The following is a 23,391-nucleotide window of genomic DNA, read 5'->3' as shown; positions in this document are numbered from 1 at the left end:
GCCCGCGCACCGGATGAAGAGTGGCCCCCACTTGCCGCAACTAGAGAAAGCCCTCGCACAGAAACGAAGACCCAACACAGCCAAAAATAAATAAATAGGGCTTCCTTGGTGGCGCAGTGGTTGAGAGTCCGCCTGCGGATGCAGCGGACACGGGTTCGTGCCCCGGTCCGGGAAGATCCCACATGCCGCGGAGCGGCTAGGCCCGTGAGCCATGGCCGCTGAGCCTGCACGTCCGGAGCCTGTGCTCCGCAACGGGAGGGGCCACAATAGTGAGAGGCCCGCGTACCGCAAAATAAATAAATAAATTAATAATAATAATAAATATATATATATATAACAACTTTATTGAGATATAGTTCACATACCATAGAATTCACCCATTTAAAGTGAATTCGATGGCTTCTAATGCATTTACATACTAAACCCCCAACCCATCCAGCCCTAGGCAACCACTAGTAATGATCACTTTTTAAAAAAGTCACCGAACCCACTGCACCATTAGTAACAGATACAATACAAACCCAACATTCTCAATGAACTTGCATTAAGATGTTTGTGTACCCCACATTAGGCATAAGACCCCTAATTAAGAACACAAGAAATGCAATACTATCAGTGGGAGATTAAAAGGTGGATAATACAGTATACACTTTTTCCTCCAACAAGGGAATTAAGTTATTTCAAACTCTAGGGATTATTCTATCTATAGACCACTGGTCTTAAAAGAAGACAAGGGATACTAGACAGCTGCTTAAAACAACAGCTGCAAAGAATGAGAATATAGGATACCTAATGTAATTCTTCAGGCTGGATGCGAACTTGGGGATACAAATCATGTGAGTTATACCCAAAAGTAGTTTTTGAAAGATTGTTTCTTTTTGTAACTGAAAAACAAGCTTCATCTTTGTTTATGGTTAAGTAGCTAATGCTTTGCAATTACTGCAATTCCTTTCAAGAGCCCCACTATGACATTTAAAAATTTCTAAGTCTGGTGCAAAACATGGGAGCAATCACCTAAAAATAAGCATAACTAAATTGTTGAACCCAGTTATCTTAAAACAGTTCAAGTATTACCTCTCTAAATATAGAGGTTTAATTTTGAAAGAATTCCCAGAAACAGGTGGTAACCAATATTGGGTTTAAACTCAGTGTTTTATTTTTTAAATCTTGGTCTAATCCAATTGCAGAAGTTGTCATTTTCAGATTTTTTGCCATTTTGCAGTTATAAAATACTTTCAACAAAATATATCTCACATGTTTAATTGGAAAAATAACGATTACAATCAGTTTTTATAAATTATTAAGATGACAGAGATGCTTTTACTCAGGGTTACATCCTCTTGGGAACCGTTGCCACAATGGCACCAGAAATTATTTCTAAAGGAGTGATGCTGAGAAAGCAAAGAACGATTAAAACAATTCCATTCACTGGGATCTAAATTATTAATACATAATTAATTATGCTACCTGATTAATCTTCCAAGACTTTTTGTGAGAGATGGACGTTGTCATCACCTCACTTTATACAAATGAAGAAACAAAGGCATAGATAATTTATTAAAAACAACTATATGAATTTGTTTTTGAAAGTGATTAGATATCTATTTGTTGGCTACATAATTCTATACCACTAGTTTTAACCAATCAAATCTCAGCATAAGCAGGTAACTTAAAAGACTATAATAGACACAGTACTGCTCCTCATTGCTTGTGAAATCTCAACTAGTCTTTTTGGCCTGGATATTGTGCAATGTTATTAACTGAGTACTTTCAGAATTCCAGTGTAACTTTAGTTCACCTTACAATAAAACTAACAATTTTACGGATGTCTTGCAGCAAAAACATGCAGGTATCACTATCAAAATGTCCCCATGATTGAGCATCTGAACTACTTGTCAATAACCAAACTCATTAACTCCCCACAAAATCTGTTCCTCCATCTCTTTGTTCCTTGGGGAAGTGAGGGTTGGGGTAGGGTAAGTGACAAAATACCATCTATCCAGTCACTCAGAGCTAATCTGGGAAGCATCCTTAGACTCCTCCTTCTCCTTTAATCCCAAATCTGATCAACAGGTCCAGTCAATTTAATCTCCTAAATATCTGTCAGATTTCCTCTTTGCTATCCTTATTCCTACTACCACAGCCCTGGTGGTTCAGCCTCAGATGGTGGTTCACCTAGATCATTATATGTCTCTTAACCGCTCTCCCTGCCTCCAGTTTGCCCCCTCCAAACCATCCTCCACACTACAGAACCAGGTCATTGTTTTGAAAGCACAGTTATGACCATGCTGCTCCCTTATTTAAAACCTTTCAGTGGCATCCTGTCACCTATCTAAAGGACAAAGTCCAAGCTCCTTAGCACGTCCTACAAAGCCTTCTACAGTCTAGCCCATTCCTCTCTCTCCCACCTACTCTTCAGTTTAGTCAGTTTCTTAGACTGTTATCTCTGTGCATTTATTCACATTGTGCTCTTAAATGGTCTCCTCCAACTCTCATCAAACCTCACTTTACCTGTCTACCTCTTATCCATTGATTAAAACACAAATGAGTTCTTTTCTGGTCTCCCCAGATGTGGATGGATTTCCCTTCTATGTTCATATCATACCTTTTGCATAGCTCTATCATTGCAGTTACATTCTGTAATAATTATCTATGAGTATGTCTATTTCCTCCATTAGAATATGATCTTGTGGTTAAGGAATGTGTCTTATTGATCTTTTTATCCCTGGAATCTAAAACAATGTCTGGGAATAATAAACCTTCAATAATTAGTTAATGAATAAATATCCCTACACGATTTTTAGAACTATACAAAAGCATTTGATACCATTTGCAGTCATAGGTGATAGAAACTTTTGTATCAGGGTAGTTTGATTACTCAAGAAAACTAAAGCAGAGTTGGTGGTGCCCTGACTCACTGCCCCTGAGCAAAAAAATGAAGGAAGTTTCTATCACTCAAACGAGTTGCTATGGACACAGCTATGGTCACAGTTACAACAAAATTTCATCCAGTCATTCAAGAAATAGCTTGAGGGACTTTTATGAGCTGGGCCCTTTCTAGACATTGAGGAACAAAACAGATAAGGTCACTGCCCTCAAGGTGCTATTATTCTAATGGAAGGAGATAATCAATAATCAAATAAGCAAGATAACTTCTGATGGTGATAAACGTGTTTCTCTGAGTTCTGGGAGCTGCTGTAGCAAATTAATCAAACCTGAGGAGGGGGACGTGGGAACTTCCAATTTGTAGCCAAATCTGAGAGAAGTTGTGGGTATCTGGGGACCTAACTACTTTTGATTGGCATTTTAAGTGGTATGGGAGCAGTCTTGTGGGACTAAGCCCTTAACCTCTGGGATCTGACACTATCTCCAGGTAAACTGTTACATTGAGTTAAACGGTAGGACACCCAGCTGGTGTCACAGAGAATTGTGGGGACCCCACATATTTGGTTTTTCCCTACACAGGAAAAAGACATACTTGTGGAAAACTGAATTTTTCCAGTACGAATGGTACCTATTAGTTTATGCCTATGGAAAAGTCTTCTTGTTTAATAGGATATGAACATCAAAATCCTTGAGACAATACCTCGGAAAGTATACAATGACCACAACACTCAAAGTACAAGAAGTAGCACCCTATTACTCATTTAACAAAATTTGTTGAGGACCTACTCTGAACAAATTATGAATAGGTTTGCTGAGCCAGCACAGGAAACTGGATTAATTCATCAATTAAACTGAAGGGATCTGAGAAGAGTAGTTCAATCAGCCCCTCACTTTACAAACAAAACTGCAGCCCAGTGAAAGAAACTGCTGTTCCTCCTAAACTGGAAGATGAGAGAATCATGCCCTAGTTTGCCCCAAGGACATACTATGAATAGCTAAAGATTTTCATTAACAACATAAACCAACAGTTTTTAATGAAATGTTATGTGGGCAGTAGATTAATGTACTATGCTAAGAAAAATGTAATATTTATGTAAAGCCCTTGATATAATACAGTGCTTTGCACAGGGTAGATGCTCAATAATGGTAGCTATTACTTCCAGCTATATGGTCTTTGAAAGGCTGAGTGCATATCTACCTGGCATCAACGGCTTGACTAAATTGATAATAGAGACACATGACTTCTAATCTAATTCAAATATTTGATTTTCCACATGGAAAACGTGAAATCTAAAAGGGCTAAATGACCTGCAAAGCCAGCCACAGTGAGAGAGACAGAGCCAAGACCAAACCCTGAATCCCCAGTCAGGGTTCCATTACATGCCACAGGTCTACAGTTTAGCTATAAGGTTATGTTCTAACTTTTATAAGAAGGTAATAAGAACAGAGCTGCTATACCTGACTTTTTTCAATCCTCTTATTAAAGTCATCATTGAGCTATGATTTGATATAAGAATCAACAAAGCATATTGGGAATATATAGCCTTAGGAGTTAACAACGAAACAACAGTCTTGGTAATGCAGTTCTATCACCGACACCTGATAAATGGATAGGCTACCGGAGCAGCTGTTTTATGTGCCGAAGTAGAGAGACTACAAGCAGAACAGAAATACAAAACAGAAAACACTTAAAATGTGACAACAGCTGTGGGTCACTAAGAAACTGAGATCAAGTCTTTTGGCATACAGCAACAACGGAATGGTTTGTTTTAAGCAAAGACTAATCGGGAGTCTAATAAAAACACTGGGAGACCAAGACTAAAAGCCACAATGCGAGAAGAGTTGTAGTAAGCAATCCAAAAGTTTTCCCTTTCACGAAGAGTGGAAAGCCCAACCGTAAACTTTCAGGTCCTTTTGCATATGAGATCAGGATGCCCTCCCCCTTCCCCCATAAAGATAAAAAATAATCTCTGTATGGGAGGGAAAAAGGGGCAGGGCATAGAGGGGAATCCAATTTATTTGTGGTGAATTAAATTCAACTCAACAAATATTTCCTGAAAAATCTACTATGTGTAAAACATTGTGAAAGATGCTTGCCTTGCCTCAAAGACCTCACAATTATATGGGAGAAGGGAAGAGAATGGGGTTCACGGAAGTACCCAAGGAGGAACAGAAGCTCTCTAAGAGAGGTTCCAGTCAGGGCTATAGGTTCAAAGGGGTAAAGAGGATTTCGAGACTCAGAAAAGGTTTCACGGGAGAAGTGAGGGAGAGGGTAGGAGAGTGGGTGAACGTTCGGACCATCGGAAGAGGTCAACTCCCGGTTCCGTCCCAACTGCCCGCCTCCTCACGCACTTGGCGGGCGCCCTGCGCACCGTCTCCCGCGGGGCAGGCAGCAAGGCTCCCGAGCAGCCCACCCCGCCCCGGTTCTCCCCCGCCATTTCTCACCTCGGAGGCTCCTCGATCAACCCTGTCTGAAGACAGGAGAAAACGCTGACAGCAAAGAGCCCCAAGGCGGGCGACCGAGGCGTGCTGTCAGCTCACTAGCTTGAGCCTGCCGCCAGGCCGCATCCCCATGGTAACGCCGCCAAGCGCCGGTTCGAACGCCCGCGCCGACGCTAGCGCGCTGGCAGTCCAGCACCGTTCACCAATGGGCATCCAGGGAACTCGTGGACGTGAGCCGCCTTCTCTTCCAGAAGACCAATCAGGGAACTAATGAAACGGTGGGCGTAACTCTCAATTCCCGTCTTTTGGTCTTTCAACCAATTACTCCACTTAAGTGAAGATCTCGCGATGTTCTAAGTGAGAGAACCTCACCTTTGAGGCGGGTCCAGAATCCTAATGCCCGGAGCTGTTGGTCGCCCAAAGCGCAATGGAGCTCTCCGGATTGGTCGACGTACCCCAGGTCTCCGTTTAAGGCCCGCCTCCTGCCTGCTTCCACTTCTGAAGGTGAGTAATCTTAGGGTGGGTCCACTGGCTTTAGTTCTCCGCGGCGGAACTGAGGCTCGGAGATATGGGAGTTTGCAGCTGACTTACCTCCCGTCGCTGTAGGGTCAGAGGTGGACGTTCCCTCCTCCAAGCTGGCAGTGGGGCGTCGTTAGGCCAGGCCCCAGACGCTCGCAGGACCTCAGTTTTCCTGTATGCGTAGGGAGAAGGGATCAGTGGCCCCGCGAGCCCTGCTTGCCCTCATGCAAGTGGTGATCGGGTGGGTCGTCGGAAGCCCAGAGTTCCGGTGTAGGGCCCAGCGACCCGAGGTCCATTCCTTCCCCTCCTTGGGCCTCAGTTTTAACATTGTTGTTACCTTTTAAGCCCTGCCTACTTTCCAAAAGAGGTTTTATATTTTCTAATAGCTTCATTTATTGAATGGATAATATCGTGGCAATTATAGCAGAAGTAAAGAAAGTCACACGAGAGTCCCACTACCTAAAAAAATAACTTCCTTTTTCCTTGTTGTGGCTTGGTTTGGACCTTATGCATTTATTATATCTCCTAAGGGAAAAATATATGAATGACAAATTAAAATAAACTGAATGCAATCAAATAGGCAAATGTAGCTAATGTAGAGTCGAGGCTGAGAGCAGTGATGTTGGGAGACAGGCAAATCTGCTTTTGAGTCACTACTCAGACACATGTCTGAGCTGTAATTTCCTTTTTCTCGTGGGGTTGTGAAGATTAAGTGAAATAACAAAGGTAAAGCACTTGGCACAATGCCTGACAAGTAGTAACTCTTCCAAAAATGATAGCTGTTATCTTCATAATAGAAACAAGCAAATATACTAGCCAATGGAGCCAGCAGATGTACTGTAACTGAGTACCCAATTTAGTTTAAAACTTGTCAGTTAAATAACTAATAATTCAGGAAGCAATACATTCTTCAAAAGAGTGGAATTTCTTCCTAGTAGCTAAATCAAGAGGAATTTATCTTGTGGGGCCCCATCAGGGATATACATGGTGTGATCACCGGTAGTTTTGCAGAAAATGTGAAAAGCCATTTCTTGATTCAACTGTTAATAAAAGCTAAGAGCATGCCCTTAAAACATAACATAGAGAAGCTTTCTGATAATCTTGTATGATAACAGGGGTAAACGTGACTCGTATATTCAGTACGTCTATGTCAGACACTACATATACATTATTTATTTTAAACTCTGCAGCAACCGTGAATAGTAGGTTGTTGTTTCCTTGTTTGTAAGATGAGGAAAATGAGGCCTAGAATAGTTAAGTATTTTGCTCAAAGTAAGACACTGTTAAATTAGGGAGCTAAGTCTCACTGTGAAGCCAGCCATGCTTTTCTGTGTTGTGCCGTGCTGTTTCTGACAGAGGATGAAAATACTTGGAATACCAGATGTACAAGCAGCTTTACCCAAATGGAGGGAGGTGGGCTGCAGAGATACCTACAGTGGAAGCAAAATCTTTCTCTAACAGGAAATTTCAGCCTTGGGAAATGAAGAGATGGGATGAGGTGATCACTGAACTCTAGACACATGTGTCCATTTACTTTGTGGGTAGTCTATAGCACTTCAAATTCAACTTGTCCCAAACAGGAATCATTTGCGTACATTCTACTCCTACTTCTACCTAGTCACTCAAACCAAATACCTCTCCCTTGCCCTCTCCCTTGGACAATGAAACATCAAATAGTGTTGATTTTCTCTCAAATTCATCCCTTCCTCTCCTTTCTCACTGCCTCTGCCTTAATTTGACTCTATATCATTTGTCATCTGGACTGTTTGCAACAGGCTTGTAACTGGTCAGCCTCCTTACCTTCTAATTCTTTCTCCGCTTTCGTTGCTGTCAGAATGTCTCTGTAAAATGTCAACCTAACCATATTACAGCCATGTCCAAAACCAGTCCAAGGCTCCTCATTGCCTACGGGATAGAAACTAAGTTTTATCAATGGAATGTCGTCTTGTTCTTGAGGGTCTTTGCTCACACTCCTCCCTTGGCCTGGAGTGCCCCTTGCCACCTTTATTCTGCTTGGTAAACTCCTAGTCATCCCTCAAAATCCTTATGGCGTACCCCTTGACCTAAGATACCACCCCTTCTTTGCTACATTTACATCTTACACGTACCCTTGTGGTGCAAAAAACACATTTGGTAACTTGTCTGTTTAAACATCTTCCACTTTCAGTAGTATTCAGCTTCCTATCTACTCTTCAATCCTGTTAACACTGCCTGTCACATGGGACACACTCAACAGACATTAGATGAGCGAATGAATCCTTTCAGGCTCTAGTATTAGAATTCCCCATGTTTGCTTTCCAGAATTGTACAGCAGATGGCACTAATAGGCCATTGAACAGATCTCCTTCACTAGAAATGATTTTTGTCCCAACCTTGTCTGACTTGGCTTCATCCTAGAAGCCAATACTCATGTCATTACAGGTGAAATCTCCTGTTTCCTCCCTCAGCCAAATAGCAAAGATAGCAAGATGACTCAGCAGCTTGGTCTCTGTGAGAAAAGAGAGTGGCAGATGTCCAGGGAAAGGTGCAGTTGAGGGAACATTTTCTTTGTCAATTTATTCAATTTATGGTAGTTGGGAGCTTTTTCCTTTCTTTCTTTTTAGTTTTATCTTTTTGCTGTTGTTACAAGAGAGAGCTTTATTCAAAGATGGGAGCCTCATTTCTGTCCACTCCTTTGAAAGGGAAGAAGGGACTTGGAGAATTGGAGAAAAGACCATTGTGATGTGGGAAGTGAGGGAAAGATGAGGAGTCACAAAGTCGCTTGTGGGCAGGCAGAGTTGGCCTTCCTCCTCGCAGTGGAGTGGCCTGGGCAAATTTTCGGGACACCAGTGCCCTAAGTTAGGAATTTGTGTGCTTGCCCAAGGCTAGCATCCAGTGTGTCCCCAGTACTTGGTGCTTGGGAACCCTCAGGCTACTCGGTATGGTTTTGAACGTGTGGTTATAGGTTCCTGCTTCCCAGAAAAAAAGCAGAAGAGGCATAGAAACCTTTATCAGAAACACAAAGTTTAGGGGCCTCAGACTACACTTTACCCCTCCAGGGTTGTCTTTGGGTACCAAGACCTTCATCTATACCACCCTCCAACTAAAACCTGTGGAAAGGAGTCCAGTTAGACATCTTTAAAATCCTCCATATGAATATAGATCAAAGTGGGAATTTTGGAACTGGAAATGATTTTATAAATCATTTTCATGTCCTCTCTCAGGGCCACTTGTGCCCTAAGCCCTGCTCTTTCACGGTAAGCAAAGCAGTATAAAGGGGAAAAAATACAGATTTTGGAGTTAGACTTACTTGAATTCAAATCTCAGCATTCACAGACCAGCTATGCCTTTGGGCAAGTATATTAACCTTTCTGAATCTCAGTTTCCTCATCGTAAACTGGAGATGATAATGCTTATTGTGAAGAGTTGTCTTGAGCATTAGAAAAGATACACGTGAAGAACCTTGCACAGGGTAGATGCTTAATTGATAACATGGTGGGATGAAATACTGTTTCTGCTAGAGGGATTTTACACTGGGAGGAACAAGTCGGGGGGTAGGATTTGGAGAGCTCTTTCTGTATGTAAAGGTACATTTATGAGGGCTTTGGGGGTTGAACTATGCTTGCAGTAGCGCTCTGATTAATTTGATGAAAATATTGGAACACAGCACATCAGTTTAGCCACTTATCTGTGAATTATTTTTTGGCACCTAAGTCCTGAACCTCCTAGGCTGTGAGGGAATTGTATCTATAGAGAAAGCCAAGAGTATTTTTCGTTAGCTTCTGGAACCTTCTGATGACATTGAGGGTTTTTTTGTTCAGGTTTTTTTAACCACCTAAGGCACTTTGCCACTTTTCTGAAGTGTGAATTGCCTGCTGTCAGCCTGGAGTTCTCACCTCCGCAATCCTGGCTGCAGGCATCTTTGCATATTAGACGCTGTGTTCTTTAACCCCCTGAGGTTTGAATCCACTCAGAGTTTGTGCGTGCCAGAACGTGTGTGTGTGTGTGCGTGTGTGTGTGTGTATGAGGGAGAGAGAGAGAAATATGGCTACTTTCAAACCCCAGGACAGTTTCAGCTCCGTGGTCTCCAGAAAAACAGAAAGCCTCCAACAATAGCTCCATTGACTTTTATGTAAATGGCACTCCTCAGGAAAACACTGGGCTATTTCCCAAAGTCCCAGAACGTACCCTGAACATTTGTTTGAGTGGGAGGTGGGGAGACAGTTCTGTTGAGTCAATGAACATCTGTTGAGAGCTGCTGTGCTGGGTCCCAGGAGACAGCTCATAGTCTGGCTCTTCCCTGCCAGAGGTACAGACAGAGATTTACCATACTAGGCATGCGTGCTTGTGGTGGCTTTATACTGTGTCCACTTAGCTGAGCTGGAACCGAGTTTCCCAGGATTCCCTTCCTGTATGGTTCCAGTTGGGGTTGACCTCAAGAAAATTTTGTGCAATATTTGGAAAACTGAAGTGGAGTAGCAGCCAGTACACTGTGAAGGACACCAGGCATGGTGGCAGTGCATACCTTTTGACCCTGACCTGCTGGCTCACCTTGGTTGTGCAGGACAGCACCCAGGCCTGCAGCCCTCCGACTCCTGCTGAATCTCCTCCTTCAGCTGCTCTGAGAGGCCTAGGCTAGATGTACGTTCAGCTCTGTGGCAAAGGGTCCTTGCTTCTCCTGCAACTCACCGGAGTCAGTGAGCTTGGAGACAGTGAACAGAAGTCGATTTGTTCTCACAGGTTCCAGTTCTTCCACTCCTCCACCTCACAGCCAGCTTTCCTTCCCAACTGCTGGCCTCCCCGACTTACAGAGACTTCAGACCTAACACCAGATGCAGAAGTGACAGAGTTGTGTGGATTTCTCCATCAACTTCCTAATTGGACAAGGTCTAATCCCTATACTAAATTCTTACTTTACTGTTGTTCATAGTGTTCTGTTTCTCTTATCAAACCCTACAGCAGAAGATTATTCAAGCCATGTTAAAGGCCCAGAAGATGGAATGATTAGAAGCCAGAAGGCTTCACAGGAGAGGTGACATCTGAGTTGTTGCTGAAAGGATGAGGAGGTGGTTAAATGGATGGGGAAGGAAAGAGAAATTCTAGAGGACAACTGGCTCAAGCCAAGCAATTGAAGGGCAAATAGGAGTTCTGCCTTTCTGTCCTCTCTGTGGGTGCAGAGCATAGAGAGAAAGTGAGCATCTCTCTGATCCTAGCTCTTCTTGTTGCATCAAGATGAACCGTTGGTCAGTCTGCTTCTTAGATGTGGTCACCACTGAATACTGGTATCTACTGAGATACATTTTTGCTGGGTGCACCCGTCAGTAACCTAAGCCTCCTCCCCATAGGAAAATATTGGCCTGCGCCCCTCTCCCCAGTAGTTCCACATGGCCACCCCAGGCCTGTCTTTCTTGGCCATCCCCATGCAGCATCTTTGTTTCCTCATGCTGTATTGGTAATAGCAGTGGTGTGGAGGGAGGGCACTGTGCCCACTAGTCTGGGATCCCTAAGCTTATTGAGGGGTTCCAACATCCATTGCATGGGACTCCACTCGAAGCAGGGGCAAGGTGCCCTACACCTATAACTTGCTAATACTTTCTGAGCATTTTGATAGGAAAGCATGGGATCAGGTACCTGTTTCTGCCTAAACCTGGAACCAGTCATTTGAAATCTTGCTTCACCAGTTCTTTGGTGACAGGGTTCCTTCTGGCTTCCAGAATAAGGAATGTTCTCAGCCTAAATGGGGAGACCAGGGAAACAGAACACCATATTTAGTAAAAGCCTGATACCAGTTTACATATGAATTTTAAACTCAAAAAGAACCATACTTTACATACTGTTATGAGCCATTCTTCTTCCACTGAAAATCTTTTTACAAGCAGCACATTTGACTCCACCTCATTTTTTTAAAGGCCTCATAATCTCCCATCATATAGATGAAATACTGTACTTATCTAACCATTCCCATATTGATGGATATTTGTTTCTGCCCTTTTTTTCTTTGTGTGTGTGTGTGTACATCTTAAACAGGTATTTCTATATGTCAGTATGCCTAGAATTGGAATTCCTGGGTCTAAGGGAATGTGCATTTTATGTTTTGATAATTACTACCAAATTGTCCTCCTAAGGGGATATGCTAATTTAATCTCCCACCAACAGTAAATGAGAGCACAGACCATTTCAAAAACCCATTTTGAGATTATTTCCAATGCTTAAAAACTCTCCTTACAGGTGTAGAAAGGTTTGGAAAGGTCACAGTGTTGGGTGTGCTTGGTTTTTTGAGTAAGGAACCACTGTTTTCTAGAGTAACATTACCATCTGTTGGTAGCCCTGAGAATTGCCCTGGAATGGGTTGTGATTTGGGTCTGATTTTTATGCCTTTGACAAAATGCAAGCTCATCTTGATTGAGCACCAACAAGGGGGCCATGGAGACCATCAGCATCTACTCCAGCCACCCTTTCAGCATCAGCTCTGCCACCTGTGAGCACCAGCTCCTTCTTTGGCCCTGGAATCTTGGAGATGAGACCCTCCGACTTGGGCCTCTCCCCGCCTGGGCCACTCCCTCAGGCCTCCGCTGCATTTGAGACCCCGGGTTTTCTTTCAGTTCTGCTGTCTCACCTCGGAACCTTTGCCCATGCTGTTCCCTCTACCTGGAACACATCTTCTCTCCTCTTTCCCTTTGACAGCTTACCTTCTACTTATCCTTTACTTCTCTGCTCAAACATCCCTTCTTCCAGGAAGCATTCCTTGATCCCTCAGTCGGGTTAAGTTACCAATCTCACATTTCCCCTTTGGAACACATACCTTATTGGCAATTATTTTTAAATTTGCTTAACTATTTGATTAAAGTCTGCCTCTTCCACTAGAATATAAACTATATTCTATATTCTTGTGAGGGCAAAGGCCAAGCACAGTACTTGGTACATAGTAGGTACTCAATAAATATTTGTCGAGTGAACAAATGGTGCAAGTTTTTCTTTTGCAGGGCTTCACATAAAGGATCTTCCATATTTTTTGTTACTTTGATTACATGTCCTCCTTCAGATGATGAATTTTTTTTTCACTTCTGCAGATATTCCTGCTCCCTTCCTGTCTTTTGTTGTTGTTGACATTTTTTTCTGAAATGGAAAAAAGGCTAAATGGAAAAGACTAAAAAAGTCTGTCTTCACTGTATTTCTGATTATAAAAATAATCAATGTTCTCTGTAAATTTCCAAATAACAGACATATATGGAGCAGAAAATGGAAGTCTCCCCATAATCTCATCCCCCCAGAAAACAGTATTAATGATGTGTATCCTTCAGACATTTTTCTGTGCATAATGAAATCTATTGAGATTACATTCCAAGCACTGTTCTAAAGCACTTTACAAAAGTTAAGTCATGTAATCCTCATAGCAGCTCTTTACAGTAGAGCTATTACTATCCTGTCTTACAGCTGTGGAAACAGGCTTAGGAGCTAATCACACAGTGAATAAGTGGCAGAGCCAGAACTTGAACCCAGGCTCCAGGTTCACACTCTGGACTACTCTGCCAGTTCACCTCTGATGGGGTAGGAAAGAGACTTTCTACCATGTGTTCCCCTTTATATTTTGAGTTTTGAACCATGTGAATGTATAACATTCCAAAACGGATAAAAGATTGAAAAAAAATCGATAATAAATTTTTAGTACACTAAGCTACCCTTTCTAAGTGACCCCTCTGAGCCATCACAAACCACATTGTTGGGGTCTCTTTGCTCTAGAGACTCAGGTTGGAGGCTGAGGGAAATGGGATTGTAAATTTGATGATAATATTGTACTGCATCTCTCCCATTCCCCGCATCTCTCCAGTTTCAGTGGGGTTGCTTCTGAGGATCTCCTGTCTCTACATACACATGCCAGCCCTGTTTTAGCTGGGAGACCTAGAGGAGTTGGGATAGAGCTACACTAACAGGTAGGGACCAAGGTCCTGCAGTTACACACAAAGGCCTGTCTCTGACTCCTGGTTTCCCCCCATTGGTTCTCAGCATGCTGCCTTTGTCTAGAGGTGATGAGGTCACTGTTAGCTGGTCTGTGCTACTCCGCAGCACCAGAGTACTGCCCGTCAGTATGGATCTTCCTGTTCTGTGTAACTTCGAACATCTTTTTTGTTACGCCTTCAGATAGACCATGGCCCTGAGAGCATGTGGCTTGATCATCTTCCGAAGATGTCTCATTCCCAAGATGGACAACACTGCAATTGAGTTTCTACTGCTGCAGGCATCAGATGGCATTCATCACTGGACTCCTCCCAAAGGTGCGAGACCAGAGGGGCGGGCTTTGGGGAAATGCCAAGCACTGTTCAGAAATCCACCCTCCCAGGCACCCTGCTAGGCTTGCTTCCCAGTGATTGTGTAGCAGGAGGGGGTGGGGTGGGCAAGAGCTCTTGATCCTTTCTACATACAAAGTCTCCATGCCAGCCCAGAGAAGAACTGGAAATAGAACTCTGTGGCTGAATTCCAGGGCAGAAGCAAGACCTGGTTTTCTTTCCTTTTTTTTTTTTCCTCTTCTCCGTGCCATGCAGCATGTGGGATCTTAGTTCCCGACCAGGGATTGAACCTGTGCCCCCTGCAGTGAAAGCACGGTGTCTTAACCACTGGACTGCCAGGGAAGTCATAACACCTGGTTTTCTTGCATCAGTCACCAGAGCCTCTGTGGTGAACGGCTGGGTAGGGGAAGAGGCACTGGGCTGGGAATTGGGGACCTTGGGGTCAAGTTATTACTGGGTTGCAGGTCAGGAGCTCATAGTGAACAACCCCCAGACAGAAGGGAGCAAGTGGGGTCATGGAGGGGTGAACAAGACTCCAGGGTTGGAGGAAAACAAGGAAGTGGGAATAGGAAATAAAATTTGCCCATTCAAGTTTCACTGAGGAGAAACAAGGTGAAAAAAAAGAGACTGAAGTGTCACAGATACTATGAATAGGAATATTCACACTTGCCTCCTGATCACCTGAGTCACACTGCACGGTCCCTCTCACTGAAAGATTTCAAAGGACCTCTCTGAATTTTCCCTGCTTGGGCCTGGGGGAGAAGTTACCCTGTTAACACCGATGGGCAGAGTGCTAAATAGATGCCGCTAGGCAGGGTGTGCTCAGAGACTCCCACACATTTCTGAGGGAAGGTCGGGCATCCTGGATCAGCGTCACCTGTCTCACCACCAGCATCCCTCCCACCTTCCTCCCCTGGTGCATTACCTACCTGTCTTTGTGTCTGTGGCTATACGAGGTGCTATACAGAGAAAATTCCCTAGCAGCCGTGAACGAAAATGGGCTTTTAAGTCCAAGCTCCTGGCTGCTTTCTGTGGGAGCTGTGCAGCAGCAGCTGACTCAGGGCACTGCTCTGAGGACCCCTGGGAAGGAGGAGGCTAGGATGTAGCCCTGTCTTTGAACTAAGAAGAGAACAGCTAAGAATTCCTGCTCTCTGTGAGCTCCTGAACCAGGAGGCCCCCAGCAACTTGCTGGAGCCATGTGTTGACCGAGGCTGCCAGACCACTCCCAGGCCTTCTTGGCACCCCCTGAGCAAGCTGAGAATTTGCAGGGAGGGCTTGAAGCAAAGCTGAGGGCTGCTCCCAGTCTGCAGAGCTTCAAGTTCTCTTACAACAGTTTCTTGGCAGTTGTCTTATTGGGTTTGGGCCTTGCCAACAAATTTTCTTAGAACTGGCTCTCAGCTTGTCCTTAGTCTAAGTTCCCATCAGGACTTTCCCTGTGAAACTGGAATCTGGCCTTGCTCAGTTAGAAAGATGAAAACAATTTGGAAGAGCCTTGATAGCTACTTGGAAACAGCTGCCGGTGCCTCGGTGCAGGGTTCGGAGACAGACTGTTGGCCCTGGGACTTCAGAGACCAACTGCAGACAGTGTTAAGTCTTCACTGTGCATTGTAGGTGAAGTGCTCCCTCTTCAGCCAGCTCCCACCTGGCAAGAAAGGACTGCCCCTCCTTGGGAAAATCACGTTAAGATGTCCCAGGGAAGGGTCTCCCTGAGGATATGGGATGAAGAGAACTCCAAAGAAAAATAGAGGTCTGAGGGAGGCTGTCTCTCTCACCATCGAAGGGCAGTATTCTAGACCAGACTTGCCAAATATATGGTTTGTTTCACTCCCTGTAGAGAAGATGGGGTGGGGAAGAGGGATTGCCCAGACACCACAGAGCCAGACACTGCCTGCCCTGTACCCCATCCCTAGGCATGTGAGGATATTGCCAAAGCTTAGCAACAGCTAGAAAAGTCGCCAGAGACCCCAGCTTTAAATCATCTGACCTGGAAAATCCAGCTTTGTTGAAGATTATATCCACCTCCTCTTCTTTTCTCCTAACCAGGCCATGTGGAACCAGGAGAAAGTGACTTGGAAACAGCCCTTCGGGAGGCTCAGGAAGAAGCAGGCATAGAAGCAGGCCAGCTGACCATCATTGAGGGATTCAGAAGGGAGCTCAATTATGTGGCCAGGAAGAAGCCTAAAACCGTCATATACTGGCTGGCAGAGGTAAAGGACTACGACGTGGAGGTCCGTCTCTCCCACGAGCACCAGGCCTATCGCTGGCTGGGGCTGCATGAGGCCTGCCAGTTGGCTCAGTTCAAGGAGATGAAGGCGGTGCTCCAGGAAGGACACCAGTTTCTCTGCTCCACGGTGGTCTGAACTGACCAGATCAGGGTCTTTTGCCTCCGTAGGATCCTTGAGGGCTTCTGAGGTGAACTACCTTTGCTTCCAGGGAAGCCTATGCTGGTCTTTGGCTCATTATAGCAGATTGCAGACAGGCTGGTAAAATCAGCTGAAGACCCTCAGAGAAGAGCAAGCAAAAAATCTCAGCTGGGTGGAAAGGAAGGGAAAGGAGTTAAAAAAAAAAAAAGGCCAAGCCCAGTGAGTGCATCCTTATACGTTATGAATAAACGTCAAGCAGCTTATCTCTCCTTCTAACCCGCTGTATTTATTTCATGGGCTCTTGCCTTGGGTGGGGAGAAAAGCTAGAGTGAATCAGAGCTCTGACCTTAGCTGGAGGGAATCCTGTGTCCAAACACTGTACCCTAGAGAAGCTGAGGGACAGAGTCAGAATCAGAGAGACCCAATGCTACCGGGTGGCTCTCCTGCCTCTGGACCTCCAAGCACCCTTACCCCACCCCACCGGTGTACCTGAGACGTAGTGACTTGTAGCGGACAGGATATACAAGCGAGTGGGACTGGAGCGCAGGAATGGCATCTGCTATACAATCGGCCCACCATATCCGCGGATATCGAGGGCTGACGGTGGGACTCAAACATCCTGGGAATTTGGTATCCTCAGTGGGTCCTCAAACCAATCCTCCGCGGGTGACGAAGGACGACTGTACTCGCTAATGTATCTTTCCCTGGCACCAGGCACGTATGTTATAGGTTCTCAGTAAATATTTCCTAAGATAATTCGAGACCCAAGGAACATTGGAACAAATCCCCAGTCACAACAGGGAAAGGAAGGACAGGCAACCCTGGGCCACCAGGTCAGTGACACATACACTCCAACCTCCCAGCCCAGTCCTGACTCCCAGGGTCAGCATGGTTGTCAGCATGACTGAGGCCACTGGCAAGGGGCAGGCCTGAGCCTGGGGGCTCAGCTGGGCCACCCAGCAGCCCTGTCACTACCCCGTGCATTCCTCGCCTGCGGCTGCCTTCCCCGCCTTTAGCAAGCCCTCATCATTGGCATTTCTCTCTTCCCACCTGCTCCCGTTTTCCACAATTCAACTGTAAGATCCAGAGCCGCAAGAGCTGGGTCTCAGCCCTCTTTCCCCTTGCTACTAGGGCTCAAGGAATGCAGGGCAGGTGTTAGATCCTACAGCCCTTCCAGGAGCTGTTAGCAGCTGGATTCATGTGGATCTCATTAGAGGGTTGTTGCCCAATGAAGTGCAGAAGCTTGGATGGGAAGGGGCATTGGCAAAGGTCAACCTGGATTACCAGGGTCAAGAACAGCCACCCCCAGAGGAAGGAGAGAGAAGTCACCCAGGTCTGCAATCAGGCCTCCAGATGTTTTCAGTCACTGGTTCTCTGTGTAGACAGGGCAGGAGTACTAGCGAACAGGATTTTGGAGCACTGCCAGGGACCTGAATGGTTTTGTTCCTCACCCCTCAGAGGGGCACTCCCCGAAGGAGGCCTGCTACGGGAAGTTTTTGGAGCTTAGTGCTCTCCTTCCAGGCCAGCAGGAACCACATCCCACTGATTTAATAAGTGCCTGCTGGGCAGTGGTGCCAAACCACAGACTAACAAGGGCTGGCTGGCCCTGTGCACCCAGCACGGGAGTCTGTGGATTCTCAAAATGTTAAGACCTCATACATCAGAGTTGGAAGGGACCTGGAAAATGACCTGATTCTGCTGCTCACTTTTTTAGCTGAGGATATTGAGGCTTAAGAAGGTAGGTGGCCCTGGCAGTTGCCTATATGTGAGGTCCTTTGAGGATGAGGTGCCAGAGGGAAGACTCTGCCTTAGAATATCTTGTACAGCTTTGGAGTCATTCTTCTGGGGCTTATGTACAAAGTTTTCCATTAAAACACAGGTACTTTGGAGAAGGTGGGGTGTGTGGGGGGAGCCCATAAACTGCGTTCAGGTGTTCACTTTGTAGGATGAATTGACAGAAAGGTGGGACTGGGGCATGTTATGGGCGGTGGATGAGGGAGGGAGAGAGTGGAACCGAGATTGGGATGTAGCAGGTTAGTAGGCTTTGTTGTCATCACCACTTTGCTTTCGGCCACCTGGGCTTGTTCAAGGGCTGTAGGGCTAAGACCGCAATTTCCCCTTCAATCTGAGGCCCTCCAAGCTCCAGAGCATCTCCTCCTGGAAGCTTCCCCTAATAACCACTCACCATCCTGTCCCCACCTACACCCAAAAAGGCTTCTCTTGGAATTCCACATGTTTTCCCCACTACCACCCGCACCACCCCAGGGTGAAGAAGCATCTAATGAACTAATCCCCACAAGGGTGGTCTTAAGTTGCCCCCTCCTGGGGGCATTTTTTTTTTTTTGGTTGCACTGGGTCTTTGTTGCTGCACGCGGCTTTCTCTAGTTGCCGCGAACGGGGGCTTCTCTTGTTGCGGAGCACGGGCTCTAGGCGCGTGGACTTCAGTAGCTGTGGCGCGTGGGCTCAGCAGTTGTAGCTCGCGGGCTCTAGAGCGCAGGCTCAGTAGTTGTGGCACACGGGCTTTGTTGCTCCGCGGCATGTGGGATCTTCCCGGACCGGGGCTCGAACCCGTGTTCCCTGCATTGGCAGGCGGATTCTTAACCACTGTGCCACCAGGGAAGCTCCTGGGGGCATTTGATAGAGGCTCTGGAAAACCAAAATGCCCTCTTGACACCCAAAAGCAATACCTTACACCCGCGCAGTAAGCAGCTGTTTGCTGAATTGAAGACCCAAAGGAATGAAAGTATAAGGGTGGTTTTAATGGTAGAATTTAAATGGAAATGCTCGTGCTGGTGTGGGACCCCAGGTGGGACCCCACGTTTGAGGAGCAGAGGCTGACTTCTCCATCAGTCCAGCCGGTGGCCCAACCGGTCCCTTACCTTCTAGAGGAGGGCCGTTCCAGCCCCGCCGCTGCCCCCTGGAGGTTGTGCTACAGGTTTCTAGTGAGGCTTGCTCTCAGCCTTCTTCCTAACCCTCCCCCTTCACTTCCTTTCCCCTCCTACCCCGCCTCCAGCTCCCCATTGTGTAACAGGAAGTGCTCAGCAAGACCCCCTGAGGAGGGGAAAGGGGGCTATGGAGGGAAAAAACAGCACTAGGATACTGAGTATAGAGGCACAGCCTCTTCCTGTTCTTCAGACTGGGAACCCCCAGGGACAGAGCCTCTTCCTCTTCAGGTTTTCCCCACTCCCCTGACCCCACCCCAGCCAGACTTAGGGCTTGTCTCATAAGGCCAAGAATTCTCCTCTCCCCTAATGGGTGAGGGGTGTCAAAAGGTACAAATTTTCAGTTATAAAATGAATAAGTCATGGGGGTGTAATGTACAGCATGGTGGCTATAGTTAATAATACTGTAGTGCATATTTCAAAGGTAGGAGAGTGGATCTTGAACTGTCTCATTACAAGAAAAAATTTGTTTTGTAACTGTGTATGGTGACGGCTGTTAACTGGACTTAACTGTGGTGATCATTTAGCAATATATACAAATATCGAATCATTTATGTTGTATACCTGAAACTAATATAATGTTATGTCACTGACCCCTCAATTAAAAAATAAATTCAGGCTTCCCTTGTGGCGCAGTGGTTGAGAGTCCGCCTGCCGATGCAGGGGACGCGGGTTGGTGCCCCGGTCTGGGAAGATCCCACATGCCGCGGAGCAGCTGGGCCCGTGAGCCAGGACCGCTGAGACTGCGCGTCCAGAGCCTGTGCTCCGCAGCTGGAGAGGCCACAACAGTGAGAGGCCCGCATACCGCAAAAAAAAAAAAAAAATTCAGTCTCTCTTTTCCCCTATAGTCCATTAAAATGGTAAAGTACATTGAAACAAAATTCTCTCCTCCCCTCAAGCTGCTGGAAAGATCCTTGGGCATGATAAAGTAAATGGCCAGCCTGAAGATAAAAGCCATGTTGCTCCTTGGGAGCTGGGGCGTGTACCAGAGAGGGGACGGTGTCAGCAGAAGTCCCACTGAGTCGGACAATGGCAGGAAAGGAAATCACCCAGTTGCCCCTGCAGTTTTCTCCAAGGCTGGGTCTGGGCAGGGCTCCCCTTGTAGGGATGGGCTGTGCAGCTGTTCCCAGAACAGAAGGTAGTACTTCTTCAAATGGTTTTCAAAATATGCTCATAAGTATGTGTGTGTGAGCAAAACAGAAGCAGAAGTGGATTTAGATCTCCCCTATTCGATATTTGTATATATTGCTAAATGATCACCACAGTAAGTCTCGTTAACAGCCATCACCATATACAGTTATTAAAAAATTATTTTCTTGTAATGAGACCGTTCAAGATCCACTCTCCTACCTTTGAAATATGCACTACAGTATTATTAACTATAGCCACCATGCTGTACATTACACCTCCCTGACTTATTCATTTTATAACTGAAAATTTGTACCTTTTGACCCCCCTCACCCATTAGGGGAGGGGAGAGAAGGATTTAGATCTTAGAGGTCTTGAACATCAGAGCTTGAATTTTTTCCTAAATGACCTGATTGAATTTCAGAAAGATTTCCTTGGCTGCTATGTGGATTGAATTGAAGGGTTCAAGAACAGAAAGATTTAGGAGTCCACTGCAATGGTCCAGGCTAGAACTGATAAGATCTGACATGGGGTAGTGGCCAGGGGATGAGAGGTCAACACTGGCCTTGGACTTGAGGAGTGAGGGGACCAGAAATCTTGGTGAGGGGAACCAACAAAAGAAGACTTACTTGCTCTGTAGCCAACCAGGGTGAGGGATACTTTGCCCATATCTGGGGGAACAAGAGCAAAGATCCTCCCAGAAAATTCACATCTTGGTCTTAGAGAGAGGGCTTGGCCAGGGTTTAGCTGATTCATAGAGTGCTAAAAGGGAAACAGAGGCAGACTCTTAGGGTACACGTGGTCACAGAAAGGGGGTGTTAGGCCCCAGTCCCAGATTTCCTGCAGTGGCCACTCAGTCCCTCCCCATTACCTCTGGAGAAGGAAGCTCCCTGTTCCTGCATACCAGCCTCCTCACCCCCACCCCCAGCCCAGGGGTACAGAAAAGACCGATGGGGAACTCTGGCCACGACAAAGCTACTGGAAGCTCCATGGAGGAGGGGCAGCCCTCCCTCCCCACCCAGATGTACAGAGAGAAAGAGAGAAATTTGGAAGGTACAAGAGATGCTGGCAGAGATGGGGGGTGTTGGACAAGGCTCTAAGAGGGCAGAGTTTCTGCCATCCTAGCAAACAGGGGTAGAGGTAGCTTCTAGTCTACTTCCCTCCCCTTCCCCATCCCAAGACCAGCTCTTTCTCATGGTTCCTACCATTCCAGCCACTGCTGCCCAACTTCTTGAACCTCTCTTTTTTGTCGTCAGTAGGGGAAGGGGAAACACTTGTTGGCCTAGTATCAGGCCCGTTGGGTGGCAGCTTCAGAGACACACATTTCAGTGGCTCCCCAGCCTTGGATATGTATAGGCCGGGGCTGGCCCAGGCTGCTGAAAGATGGGTGAAGACTGGGCAGGAGATTCTAGGCTTCTAGATACAGACCACCAGGTTCCAGTCCAGTCTTGGGTACTAATCTTCTGTGTGACTTAAGCCAGTGCCCTCCTCTCTCACTGTTTTAGCTTGTTCATCTGTGCTTTTGTTATTAACAAGGTCAATGGCAGAGGCCAGATTAGAAACCAGATTGCAAGCCAAGGGCTAGTTTGCTGGGATTTGGCCAGTCAAGGGTACTCTTCCCTTTGGCCCTGTCCCAGCACACAGTGAGTGTTCAGAGGGCATGGTGTGTCCCCTCCCCCATCTAAGCTGCCTGCCCTCAATGCCCTTCTAAAATTCTTAACATTTTATTTGACTTCACTTCAGATCTTTTTTTTTTTTTAATTGGCCACACCACATGGCATGTGGGATCTTAGTTCCCCAGCGACCAGGGATCGAACCCGGGCCTCCTGCAGTGGAAGTGCGGAGTCCTAACCACTGGACCCCCAGGGGATTCCATCAATGCCCTTCTAAAGGGTACTCCTCCTCCATGCCTGATGACTTAAGCCTTCCAGATTACTTTACCCAACCTCAGCCCCTATGCCATCTCAGACAGCACACACTACTTGGTCCTGGGGTATAGAACTTTATGCAACTATGGAAGTGTTCTATAATCTGCACTGTCCAACATGTGAGCCAGTAGTCACACATGGCTTTTGAACACTTGAAATGTGGCTAGTGTGCCTGAAGAACTGGATTCTTAATGATGTTTAATTTTAATTAATTTTAAAATTAAATTTAGGAAGCGACATGTGGCTAGAGGCTACCCAATAGGGTACAGTATCAGTTTTAGGCAGAGTTTTCCTTTGTTCCTTGTTTAGAATTAAGAGTTGATGGGAGTTACCATTTATTTAACACTCTTTGCCAATTTTTGCATAAGTATTTTACAGACACATCTCAGTGAGTCCTAGAAATTCTATTTTAAAGATGAAGAGGGCTTCCCTGGTGGCGCAGTGGTTGAGAGTCCGCCTGCCGATGCAGGGGACGCGGGTTTGTGTCCCGGTCCGGGAGGATCCCGCATGCCGCGGAGCGGCTGGGCCCGTGAGCCATGGCCGCTGAGCCTGCGCATCTGGAGCCTGTGCTCCGCAACGGGACAGGCCACAGCAGTGAGAGCCCCGCGTACCACAAAAAAAAAAAAAAAAAAAAAAAAAAAAAAAGATGAAGAAACCAAGCCTCAAGAGGTTAGGTCAACTGGCTTCAGCCTGCATAGCAAGTGGAGGGCCATTCAAGTGTGAGTCATGCTCTCCAGCCATTTAGGGAAGTTTCCAGGACCCAGCCTGGGTGCCCTCCTTCTACAGTCACTCCACACACAGCCCATGGCTGTGCACCAGGGCCCAGGGAGGCTCATCACTGAATACTGATCAGTAAATGCTCTTGACAAAAAGGCGAGGGAAGCTAATTCCATTTACTCCCCATCTCCTGGCGATTCCT

General features: G+C 46.0%; 2 protein-coding genes across 5 annotated transcripts in view; one reads left to right on the top strand and one right to left on the bottom strand.

The window, feature by feature from the left end:
• Positions 1 to 5,456, bottom strand: part of KIF24 (kinesin family member 24) — a 59,752-nt gene extending 54,296 nt beyond the window's left edge. For all 3 annotated transcript variants that reach the window (XM_082627819.1, XM_082627821.1, XM_082627820.1), the window contains exon 1: positions 5,332 to 5,456. The gene's annotated coding sequence lies outside the window, so the exon portion shown is untranslated. The remainder of the gene's footprint in view (positions 1 to 5,331) is intronic.
• A 239-nt stretch (positions 5,457 to 5,695) lies between these two features.
• NUDT2 (nudix hydrolase 2) lies at positions 5,696 to 16,770 on the top strand. 2 transcript variants are annotated; one of them, XM_082621066.1, is made up of 3 exons: positions 5,696 to 5,832; positions 13,966 to 14,099; positions 16,155 to 16,766. In XM_082621066.1, the coding sequence occupies exons 2-3, from the start codon at positions 13,973 to 13,975 to the stop codon at positions 16,469 to 16,471; spliced, it is 444 nt and encodes a 147-aa protein (XP_082477192.1). In that variant the 5' UTR covers positions 5,696 to 5,832; positions 13,966 to 13,972; the 3' UTR covers positions 16,472 to 16,766. The 2 variants fall into 2 exon arrangements, with proteins under 2 accessions (XP_082477192.1, XP_082477193.1); XM_082621067.1 differs by lacking the exon at positions 5,696 to 5,832 and adding an exon at positions 10,229 to 10,713 and having other exon boundaries at positions 16,155 to 16,770.
• The last annotated feature ends 6,621 nt before the right edge of the window (positions 16,771 to 23,391 follow it).

This window comes from Mesoplodon mirus (genome assembly GCF_964341445.2).
Source record: "Mesoplodon mirus genome assembly, chromosome: 1".
Classification (NCBI taxonomy): domain Eukaryota; kingdom Metazoa; phylum Chordata; class Mammalia; order Artiodactyla; family Ziphiidae; genus Mesoplodon; species Mesoplodon mirus.
Note: the sequence above shows the minus strand (reverse complement) of the source record. Positions and strands in the feature narration are given on the sequence as shown.

Excerpts from the sequence above, each read along its gene's own strand:
- NUDT2 (XM_082621067.1), top strand. The coding sequence starts at position 13,973 with ATGGCCCTGAGAGCATGTGGCTTGATCATCTTCCGAAGATGTCTCATT. Across the intron at positions 14,100-16,154 it reads TCACTGGACTCCTCCCAAAG|GCCATGTGGAACCAGGAGAA; the intron begins GTGCGAGACCAG and ends TCTCCTAACCAG.